Here is a 12687-nt window from a genome sequence, read left to right on the forward strand (position 1 = left end):
GGGCTTAATCAAGTATTTCTTTCATACAGAAAATTTGAGGATCATTTTTCAATAATTCACTTATTTTTATTTTTCTTCAAAATTTGCAAATATAAATAGCTAGCAGAAGCCAGTAAAATGAAGGGAAAGTTTATTTTCCTAACAAAAGCTTGTTGCACTATTGAGCTATAACAGGAGAAACAGATGTTTCAGCTTTACAATACCATGTCTTGCAAAACTTCCTTCTAAACGACTATTCGTGCTCTACATGTTTTGGACTGTGCATGGAGAGCTCTGCTAACAGTCCTGGGAAGCATTGCATACATTAGTAAAGCCCACATTAAGATAATTAGTGCTAAAAAAAAATCAACAAGCCCCCTTTTTTTTTTTTTTTTTTTTTTTCTTTATAGTATTGATTTAGTGTGGGTGAGAAATGCCAGATTTTCGATCTTGAAGATTCATGTTCCACCACAGAGCGGGAGATGGAGCCAGCTTTTCCCAGTGTTCTGCCAATAAACTCTTGGATTAACCATCTCACAGGCTAGAAGAAATATTCGAGCTCTATGGTCTATTGATGCTTAGTCTCTTTGACAAACCTATGAACATAGAAATAGGAGGCACACTACCTGCAACAAGAAATCCAAATTCTTTATCTCTGGGGCTGTACCTACCTAAATATTTTCCCACAAAAGAAAAAAATTCAAAATTTCTATTGACAAAATGATCAGGACTGAAAATAAGCTGCAAAGATGACCCTGCCAGTGGCAGTATCTATGGGAAACTTTCTACGGTAGAATAGGCCTTTGTGGTTCATTCTGTATCTTATATATATATATACCCTCTAAATTGCAAACTCCACTTTAATGCATACTGTTTTCATAAGGGCTCCGTAACCTTTTGCAAATCCTGTGATGGGTTTTGTACATCATTTAACTCCTCGTCTGACAGTAACTTTACCTTCTGCAAATCCAAGCAATGACAATATGGATACAGACATATAATCAGATGTGATTCGATTATGACTGCTTAAAAAATTACTGCCTGATCCCTCAAGATGCTGAAGGCAGGGCTGTTTAAGGTAGCAATTTTTGTTTTGGGCTAAATGGTAGGCTAAGAGCATGTGCATGACCAGCTGACTACTCTTTAGATGGGTATTTATTTGCTACCTTACGGCTCGAGCTTATTCCCCTGGGAAAGGATCCACTGCAGACATGCATATGAGAAGAGCAATGTGTCCTACTCAAATGTTTAGTATTTATTTCAGTTATAGAGCTATCCAGGTTAGCTGAGGATGACATTATTTTGTTTGGTATTCAGAAGGGCTGCTTTAAAAGCACTTGCTTTCAGGCGAAGTGATAATCAGTCTAAGCAGTGTAAGACTTTTATAATGGAAGGCCAACACATCTTTTTTCATTCAGTCTGCAAGAGTAAACTGAGCACAGCTGTTTTACTGAAAACAACCCACTGGTATTTAAGTAGATTAACAAAATTAACTGTGAAAATCTTCTGCTATATGAAAGCCAATAACCTGTTGGCCACAAGGAGGCAGGGCAAGGATTCAGTAAACTCAAAGAAATTGCTTTTACTTAAAAAAAAAAAAAAGAGAGAGAGAGAGAGGAAAAAAAAAAAAAAAAAAAAAGAGGAGCATTAAATTAGTTCAGTCATGAAACTCTGAACTGCTAGGCAAGATAAAAAGCACTTTTCAGCCACAGTGTGTGGTTTCAGTATTGCTGTTTTAATCCAACAGCAGCAAATATCTTAAGATATCAAACAATAGTTGATCTGGCAGTAATTTTCTGCTTCTTTTGAAGAAGCAGATCACACATGCTTTTTCTTCATCACTTCTGTGTGATGTACACTAAAAAGAAAGACTCATACACTGAGCTCTGACAGGGTGGATTTACCAACTCTGAGCAAGAAGCCATACGGCCAAGTTTGCAAGGTGTTGCTCCCAAGCCAATAAATCCTAAAGCCTTTCACTCTCTTGGCACGTCTATTTCTGGGCCAAAAGCAGCCAGAGGCGGGTAGGTGTTTGTAGTCCCCTACAAAGTAAGTGTGTTATGCGCAGTACAGTACGGTGATGCCTCCCTTAACCAGAGCTTTAGTACATTCCAAAATCAGCACTAACTTCTAAAAGACGAAAGGGGCAAAGGAGAAGAGTAAAGCCACAGTATGCCTGTTTCAGGGTTAAACTGAAAAGGATTAAATAAATTTAACAGTGCAACAAAGCCTTCCACAGTATCAACACATCACAGTCCAGATCTATCAGTGACTTCCTGTTTGAGAAGAGACTTTACTCCTAGCTCTGCCACTGCGCCACCAAGATAGGTGATTTCAGTCCCCTGTACCTCTTGCCTCTGTTTCCTCATCTTTTAAGCTGTTGCTTTCCTCCTTTGCAAAGCAGTATGAGGTCCATGGATAAAAAAACATGCTACAAGAACTAGTTATTATTAATGCAATTCAGATATGGAATGCACCAGATGGTAAAATCTCCAGGATTTTAATGAACTATTGTAACAGAACATATGTAATATGACGTTATTGTAACAGGCATTTAAATGTATAGTTAGTACATACAACGTGACCTGCTCTGCTCTCAGTAACTCCACTGGAATTATTTTGGATTTATGTCAGATAATACTAGGAACACAAAATAGCCCCATATGTGCAATGTGGTAAGGTTTTCATAGCAATACAATCTTAACTATTGCCTGTCCTGTTCTTCCTTTTTGCTGGGGATACCCTAATGGCAAATAATAAAATGTCTCTGAGCAAGTATTCCTCACCTACCACCATAAAACAGTTAAGTCATGAAGCAGCAAGGACTGCTTGGTTTTATACTATATTCTGTAAAAATCATGTCTTTGAAGCACCTTATGCTAGATTGGTAAGTAATTCATACTTGTATCAGAAGAGCCAAGCATTCAGTTTCAGGCTGCGAGGGAAGGAATATCTCCTTTCTCCCACAGCACTGGAGTTCTGGACATCATGAATTATATGACTGGGCAAAGGTGAAAAAACAGGACTGCAGTTCAAGCCACTGGCATCACACATTACAGTCAGAGACAGGTACTGACTTCAGTAAAGAGGAGATACTATCAGTATGTATAATAATTCTAGCACATCTACAATACAGACTATAAAATTCAAGTGAACTGACATTTAATATATGAGAGGCTGGAAGCAAGATATCAATTTCACATCATAAATTAGCCTTTGTACTAGTGCCCAAAGATTTGGCTGATTACTCATTGCTTTCCCTTAGTGCTTAAGCAGTCTTTTCCAAAGCAAGACAGTTAAACCACAAAAACGTACCGTAGTGTCCACAGCTCTGACCTTCCCAGCAGGAACGTGCTTTGGAATGGGTTCTTCTACTGATATCATCACGCAGCCTTCTGCTCCAAGAGTAACAACTACAAGCTTACACCCTCTTTCTAACAGCATGCGTCCCACCTTTCCAGCATCTTCAAGGTTGCCAACTGGGATGCCCGTTAAAATTTCTGCCTGGAAAATAACCCACGCAAATGAAAATCATAATGTGACAGCATTCATTTTTGGACAACAGTTGCATCTGAAAACAGCATTTAATATCATTTAAAAAATGTGTATTATGGGATGATCATGAAACTACTTCCTATGCTGATATTCAGCTATGTCATGCTCCTGGTTTGAAATCAGCGTGTACTTCAGGCACAGCAGAATAACAGAGAGCAGCCTAGGCAGAGACACAGGAGGCACGGGTTCTGTTCCAGCTTCTACAACTTGCTTGGCATGCTACCTTGAATAAATCACGTTTCTCCCGCATGCCTCAGTTTCTTCATCTGTGAAATGGACACCATGACATAGCCTTAGCAAAAGCATTTTGCTGTCTAATGTGAAAAATGCTACATGGCAACTCAGTCACTATTCTTGGGGGATATTTGTCACTAAATAAGAAATCTTTTTTTTAAATTCTATGGGCTCAGCTAGTGAGAAATCACTAGGGAAAGTCTCTTTAAGGAAAAAAAAAAAAACAAAATTGCTCAACTTTGACCACTGTATTTACTTTAATATGTATTTTTAGATAAGAATACCTAAAAGTTATCTGAAATTCTCTTTAGGCAAAGGCCCATTCCAAGATTATTATATACTTGTGTTATGGACATGTCCATAGGCCTCTGTCAGGGCTGAGACTCTTTTGTGTTGGCTCTGTACAAACACAGATAAACTCTTTGTCTAACAGATGGTGACCTTAAGTCAACTTCTCCCAGTTGGCTCTTAAAATCAATCTCTTCTAGTTCCACCCAACTAAGAGCAAAATTTCCCAAAAATCTGCAGTGAAGGCTCCAGAATAAAACATCCTTTTCTTCACCTCGTACATTTTCTCGATGGCATCCCATTTTCCAATGTCATGCACTACTTCTTTTGGCAAAGGGTGAAGGGAGGAGGACAAGAATGGAACAGGAAGAAAGGAAGAAAAAATACAGTGAGTTTTATCTGAAACAGCCTAGCAGGCAGTACTCCTCCTGCCTACTAGACTATGCCTTCAATTTTAAGTAAACTGGCACATTATATATTGCTGTCTTTCCTAAATCTTATCCTGCTTGCTTGAGAAGAGGGAAGTCCTACTTTATCTTGCACTACAATGCTGCTGGTTCCTGAGAAAGGGAGTCTGAAGTGTTTTCAGATAATCGCCTATTAACTGGGCAAAACTTCCACAGTCTTGGGCTTTATTTTCAGTGAACAACTTTGGAAACTTTTCACCAGCTCCGTGTCCTGACCTTGCTGCGTGGACAGCTCAGCTTCCCGGGAAGCAGCTGCTGGCATATTTTAAACCACCTTGCTCTGCGTTGCAGAAGCTTGAAATCGGTGCACATATTTCTTGCCCAAATGGACTAGAAACCGTGGAGGTTGAACAACTGCCCCCTGATGTACGGGGCCATGCCTGTCATGTAAGGAGAGGCCGGGCAGACAGCTGGGGACAGGAACTACTACAGCCATCCCAAGCAAGCCGCCCCCAGTTGTGAGTCAGAGGCCTCACAGCTTGCCACTGTCATTTCCTGTGTTTCAGCCTGACCCAGAACAGAGAAGCCACCCTTAGGCTCTGAAGGGCCAGCGTATGCCAGTACACGGCTTAGGCTTTATATTATCATGAACAGAGTGCTTACTGGTTTTAATTTTCAAACTTAGAGGATCGAGGCCCGCAGTCCCTACTGAGACAAGCACACAGGCCTTTTCGGGAGCTGTCGGTCTGATAGCTCCGAGGCAGAACGCGCTGTGGCGGGACTTGGTGGGTAAACTCATGCTGCAGGGTCAAGGTGTGGTAACACGTAGGCACAATCTAAAACTACTTCTTTTAAACCACACTGAGCCCAGGCAAGAATACAATAAGCTTTAGATTATGAGTAGGGAACTAAACGTACCCCATTTTCTTCTTGGCATGTCACCACACTGCTCAAATTCTCTTGCAGTAGGAACTGTTTTGGCAAATTAAATCTATTTCAGTTTTTAAAAGGGTATAAAAGTATTTTCACATAAGAGAATTTGTTTCAAAAAACATCTCACACAATTTTTTAAATAAATCTTCCTGCAAGGTTTGCAAGGAAACAGTACACTAATAGTGACTTTGGAAGGACTAGATAATAAATAGTATTAATATACATATACTCTATTCTAATACCTAAGTGTCTAAAACATCTGTGTCTTTTTTTGAATGTTAAGATCTCTGGAGCAAGAACTGTGTGTTCCTGTATTCACAACACCTAGCACAAGAATAAAAAGGCATTAACAAAGTGCACACACAAATCCTTGAATGAAACTGGCCAAATGAATTTCTAATGTACTTCACGATGGGCAGTAATTCCAAACTTTCTACACAGGGTGCAAAGTCTTCAGGAAAAAAAAAAAAAGTGAATTTGGTCATGGAAAAGAAATAGTCAATCTCATTTGGGTTTACTTAGCTGGTATTTACACTTCTCTACGCTCGTGAGCAAGATAAATGAAGTACTTGAATATAATATTCTCCCTAATGAAACACACATTCTGTCTGCTTAGTAGCAATGTTGTACCCTCTTTGTGACAGCAGTATCCCAAGCCAACAGGATTTTTTGGCTGTGTAGTGAAAGGGTTGTTTTGGGGCTGACACGTGAAAGGTTTTGCAGAAATCTTTCTGTCTTTATCCTGTTTATACCAATAAACAAATTTATTTTGAACCAGACAGAGTCTGTATAAAAGTAGATCGTCAGCTGCTTGAAACCATTATCATCTAAGTCATCTACGGCAGGATGGTAAAACTCAAAAACACTGGAACAAGCTGGAAGAACCATAAAAGCAGCAGAAGCCAGACAGATTCTGTGCCAATAATTAGAGATTGCGGTAAATGTCAACTGATGTTAAATACTGTGGTGAGCTTTTAAGTTCCTCCCTTCAGTAGAATCTTATTTAAAAAACAAACAAACTGTGGTACAATTGAAGGAAATAACTAATAGTTATGTAAAGAAAAAATTAAATAACAATACTAAAAGCTCAGTGTGGACATTTGCCATAGTACTGTACAAAAGAACAGCAAATTAAGAAATTTATTTTTTCTGTAGCTAGTCTCACAAAACTCCTCAGTTAAATGGCCCTAAAAGCAAGAGGACATTCCACAAACCTGCTGTCAGAAAAAAAAAACTTTGACAGTTATTACATAGTTAATCTACAGAGAGTTTTCTTAATTTCGTTTACACAAGTAGAAGAAAAATTTAACCGAAGCCTTTACATTTAACTGTTACAAAGGTTCTTGGCCATGCTCCTCATTATTCTTCGTTAACTCTCCTTGTCTCTTCGGGCTGTGGAGTCTAGTCACAGTAAGCTGATACAAACCAGCCCTGCTACAGAAAAAAATGGTGCTGCTTTCCTTTCCACTCCTGTCCACATGGCTCATTCTCTTCTGCCAGCACAGCTATTTGTGTGGCCAGGAAATAAAGTGGATTGCAAGGCAGGACTGTGTTAAAATTAACCCCAAAGTAAAATAAGATAAAATAAAACAATTGACTCCTTTCAACGGCAGCACTAGTTTACACTGGTTAAAAGTGATAATGAAACTATGATATGAACCTCTGCCAAGTGTTCCTAACAGTGGTGCATTGGGGGCCACCTGTGGCTTACGCAGCCGCTCTCAGGGAGAAGTGCTGGATCTTCCACTTGGCATTCGTGAGACCAAATCTTTAGCACAGCCTAGTTTTGGGATCCCTGGCAGAAGTAAGACACTGACATACTACAGCAAATCCAGTGGGAGGCCAGCAAGACAGTTGGGGGCCAGCACACAGGACATATGAGAAGAGGCTGGGAGACATGGGTCTGTTCAGCCTCAAGAACCTCCAGCGAAGGGGAGGGCTAATTGCTGGCTAAAACTACTTAATGGGTGGATGGAGAGAAGAGGAAGACACCCTTCCTGAAGCTGCAAAGGGATAAGACTACACACAAGTGGCACAAGTGGGAAATTCCAATATTAGGAAAAACTTCCTCACCACCAGGGTGATGCAGTACTAGAGCAGGTGCTCAGAATGGGTCATAGGTTCCCCATCCTTGGTGATTCAAAACTTGACTGGACAAAGCCCTGCTTCACCAGCGTGCTGGACTAGAGATCTCCAGATGTCTGTTCTGACCTCCTGTGATCCTCAACACATATAAACCGTTGAGATGGCAAGAAATGTTAATTCTCTGGGGAGCAATCCATCTTTTTCTTTAGTGTCCACATGGCACCTAGCACAATACAACTTTGCAAACATTGCTAGGTACTACTGGAACAGAAACAATAAATAAGAATAGGGAAACCACCACTTTTTAAAGCTCACTCGTCTAAAACTACATACAACAATTTAAAATATTTTTAATTTTTAGTATTTAAACACAGTAAGCCAGTTGGCTTCAAGCTTGGCTTGTACCTTAAGAGATTTCTTTGAGAATGCCAGAACAAGAACTTGATCTCATTTATTCTAACACATGAAGAGTCCCAACGAAGTAGTGAGACAGATTTGGTGTGTAAGCAAGATCAGGCCACAAACCAAGCTAATTCCAGTTGTTTCAAATTATAATTTTTTTACATACATACATGCCAAAAAACTTATGCTAGAATAATTAAAAACTGATTGAAATGAATTGGCTTGAAGCTATTCCCTCCCCTCCCAAAAGTAACATCTTTCATTTTACACTAAATATGGGAGATTTCATAGTTTCCAGAAACTGATAAAATAGGGTTTAGAACAAAGTTGGAATTCAAATTAAAATATACTGTGAATTACTAGCAACTTCTGTGTAATGAAGAAATAATAGCTTTCCTTTACTTAAAACAGAAAAGGCAAACACATGAAATGTTCTGGAATAGTTTAATTTTAAAGGACCTATTTTTGTTTTGACTAGTAGAGATATCAATGATTATTTTCTTAATAAATACTATCCCTATTATTAACCTCTCTATATTAATAAGTAGTATTTTAAATGTCCTAAACTGATACATTTTTATAAGCTTGATATTCTCTGGCCCTTGTAGAAGTCAGTGCTGCCTACTGATTTTGGATATATTAACAAGAATTCCCATTATTAGTATTTCTTCCAGAAATTATTTAACCTCAACTAATAGACAATAGCACTTAAAAAGAAACAATAGGACCCTATTATTCTTTTGTATTATTTTTATGTATCTTGCAGCTTCATTTAACAAAATTTGCAATGAATTTATATTTAGATGTACTTTCTACCATCAAAACACCAAAGTATTCTGTTAGCATTTAATTAAATCTTTGCTAGGGCTTTCTTATTTAGATCAGAAGTCAGATACCCATTTTACATTAGGAAGAAAACAGTTCCCAGTGTTGCATTCAAAATAGCTCGGCACACTAAATCATTTGCTGCAACCATTTAGGAGTTTTCCTTCTCCTGAAGGGCTCTTTCGTATTCTTTGAACGGAGAAGCAGCTGTTCTTCAAAACATTTAGGACCAAATTCAAATTGCTGACATGCAATATATTTTGGTTCCTAACCTGCAGGGCTATGTAATTGCACGCACACACTAAAAAAGAAAAACAACACATGAACTGTATTGACATTGTGGTTGTGCCTAGAGCCATACTACAGCAAGGAAGCACACAAATACATGGGAAAAAAAATGGTAAGTACTCTGAAGAGCTCGTCTTGTGCAGGGTTGTCTCTTTTTCAACATTTATAGATGACTGAGAAGAACAACCATTGGTTTTCACTTAGATGACATTGGATACATTTATTTTTCATTAGAAGAATTAAGGGAATGGAGAACTAGCACATTCCTGCACAAACCTCAGGGATTAGGCTGTGCTGCATCTGGGAATTAACAAACTAGTCTCAACAAGCTTGATCTTTCTGGGAAAAGATAAAACTGAACTACAGGCTAAGCAAAGAAAGAACTGATAACCTTGCAAGATTTGTTCTGAGTTTTTGTGTTCATGAACCACATAAAAAGAAAGCAGTGTCAGACATAAAAAAAAATATTATTGCAACAAGCAAGAGTGAAAAGAACAGCTTGTGAAGAGCCTCCTAGACAAACTAATGGTAGATAATTCACTGATAGTATAATTTTGTTTGCTTCTCTCTAGCACATAAATCCATAAGAACAAGCTGTGCTGTTATACCAGATACTGCATGGGATTTCATTAAATCCTAAAGCATTTAATGAAGAACAAAGTGTGATGCATTTGATACTTACATGTTTAGGACCTGAAATCCCATGATTGCCTGAAAGTATAGCTGGCATTTTTAAACTTTTATTCTGTGACAAAAGAATCGCAAATTAAAGCTGCTGACCTATGTGGAAGTAGACAACAGAAATTTCTGACTCAGTAATAATTCAGCTAATCACAAGGACTATCCCCTTTTACTCATCTTCAGCAACACAAACGCTCCACACAGTCTATGAAATGTCTGAAGCTGAATGGCTAGCTTTCTGTTCTGCAGCTAACATAATCTTCTGTTACAAACATATCATTCACATGATATCCACAAAGTACAGGGCTTAATCATTTAAAGGTATTTCTTGATGAACATGAAAGATAGGGGCATTTAGATAAAAATATGTGATAAATACCTGTAAATTTAAGTGCATAAGAAAGCCATACCAAGCAACAATAAGAATCAGTGTAAATTTAATCTTGTCTTAGCACGTATGTCTGTGTTATAAAGTAATGTTTTAAAAACAGCTGACCGGAATAGCTCTAAAGAATTCATCTTTAAACCTGAGAAACTTAAGAGCTATTTATAGGGCTTATTAAAGATGAAGTAGAAATAAGCTATTTGTTTTCTGATAGTACCTAAAAATACCAAATAAAAAAAGGGCATCCAAAAGGGGTAAGGCTCAAACATAACTAGGGCTTTGGCTAGAAGGAAGTTACTTGAGACTTTGAGAGGGAAAATGGAGCTGGAACCAATGACTGCAGGAGAGCAGCTGTAAGCAGTATATTTGATAAATTTGGCCACAGAGAATTGAAACCAAACCAAACCAAAAACAAATGCCAAATCTACAAAATAAGAAGGGCCACAGTAGGTCAGAGCAAAGGTCTATCTTATCCAATTCCTCTTTTCTGACTGTGACTGCTAGCAGATACTGAAGGAAAGAAAAGAAAGGTATAATGATCTTTTCCCAGTACATGTTCTGGACCATTAAACTATTAGTTACTTCTTGATTTAAGAAGACGAAGGAAACGCAGATGTAATTGGCTGAATGGATAAAATTAATGCATTTTGAAAGAAAAATCAACATTTTTTTAAGATTTGTGGGATTAACTTATTGCTTTTAAATGCCATGTAGAGATGTGACTAGTAACCTTTATTTGGGTATGTAAACATTTATCTCTATATAAAACTTCTCAAGTGCATACATTACAGTGATTTGAAATTAAAGAAAGTCATGAAAGAAAACAGAAAACAGATGGCACATGAATATATAACAATTACTAAAAGAAAAAAAAATCAATCTTGTGACATAAGAAAAACAAATGCTTCATTTTTCCTCTTTTCTCAGCAAAAAGAAAGGAAAAATGGCAATAGTTCATCCCTGAACATCAGTTCAATAATAAATCAGACATGGAGAGGATGAAGTCAAACATAATTGATTATTAAAAGTCATGGTAATGTAATTGATTTCATTGTAAAATCTGAAAAGGTTACTGTTAAAAGCAAAGGTAAATGTGCAATTATGTGCAATTCTGTGTTCTCAGAATATGTTGTAGAAGTCCCACAGCCGGTCTGCGCTCCTGTGATATGGTTGGCAAGAATTTCCATAGGTGTACCATTTCCATAAATTCAGAAGAGATAAGCCTCCTCAACAGTAGAGAGCGTATTTCTGTACCTGCCTGTGCACAAAGTGATCCCAGACATCTGCAAATGGTAATTACTTTTTAAAAGAAAATAGCAGAAAAGAATGCAAACTGTACCCCCAACTCTGCAGGTGGGTACAAAGGTGGATGAGCGAGCAGGGATCTATTATAATTATACACCTGTATTTCTTGTTCTCCAAATAGAAGTAATTTTCTTTTCTCCATGTGGTGGTAATAATACACACTGGCTCCAGCAAGCTAAACTTCTCAAAGAATGTCTCTTTCAAGACTGTCCTCTAGCAATAACAAAGGGAAAACTTTAACATGTGTGTTGCAAAGAGCAATGAGAGAAAAGTCAGGAATAGACGAGTAATGAAAAACAAAGTTTTGTTTCTAACATATGGGGGTAAGTTTTCTCAGGGAAAAAAAAAAAAAAAGTAAAGTAACTAGTGACATTATGAAAAAAGCAAACAACGAATGACATTTACTAAATCGGTGGGAGAGTACGGGTGTTCTCAGCCCCACATGTGTGCCATAGCACCATTTAGCCAATGCAGGGGCATAGTCCAGGCATAAGTGTTTTCTGAAAGCTTGAAGAAAACACCATATGGGTGTCCTGAAAAAGAATAAATACTTTGCCTTATCATTCTCACCATCACATATAATTGAATTCCGATGGCTGTTCGCGTCTAAGCCACAACTGCTATTGCTGCCAGTTATACTGGAAACTTTGCCTTCCAGAGACCTGAGACCACAGCATCTCCCACCTTGTAGGAAAACAGCTATTCTGCTAATTCCTGAACACTCTGGGGTATGAGAAATTGGAGACACGTACTGAACTGTTCCAGAATAAAAATCAGATGTCAATTTGGGTTACTTAAGCGCTTAAATGCTACATGACTCATGAACTGAGGACTTCTGATATAGTTTGAAATGAGTTCTAATGGAAACTTCAAAAGAGGGTAACTGAGCCTTGACAGACATTGTCATCAGACAAAAAACCAACCAAACAAACAAACAAAAAAACAGAAAAAAAAAAAAACAGAAAACAGGGCCACACTTTTCTCTTAGCTCTGTACCCTCCTCCTCACCCACAGGTATCATGCTCATTGCAGAAATGTTTGCTGGAGATAACTTGAAATATGATCAGGGCATGGCTTCTATCTACTATGTTGCTTCTCACACATTCCTGTTTATATAAAGAGAGAGTGAGAGGAAGGAACACAGCATGCATAATGCTAATAAATAGGAAATTCAAACGAAGGCCTTATGAGCAGAGCTTAATTTGTCTCTTGTGACAAAAATAATTTGCTTTGGGAGAAATAACACACTTGAATTAGAGAAGAGAGGGAAAGGAGGGAAAAAAGAGAAGAGAAAACATTCAGTTGAAGGGCCAGAGAAAC

General features: G+C 38.0%; 1 protein-coding gene across 1 annotated transcript in view; it reads right to left on the reverse strand.

The window, feature by feature from the left end:
* RBKS (ribokinase) overlaps positions 1 to 12687 on the reverse strand; it is a 67116-nt gene that overhangs the window by 15891 nt on the left and 38538 nt on the right. Inside the window, exon 7 of the mRNA XM_084283726.1 lies at positions 3295 to 3483. Coding sequence (XP_084139852.1) covers positions 3295 to 3483 — 189 coding nt within the window. The remainder of the gene's footprint in view (positions 1 to 3294; positions 3484 to 12687) is intronic.

Source organism: Netta rufina, assembly GCF_964035555.1.
Source record: "Netta rufina genome assembly, chromosome: 3".
In the NCBI taxonomy this organism is placed as follows: Eukaryota; Metazoa; Chordata; class Aves; order Anseriformes; family Anatidae; genus Netta; species Netta rufina.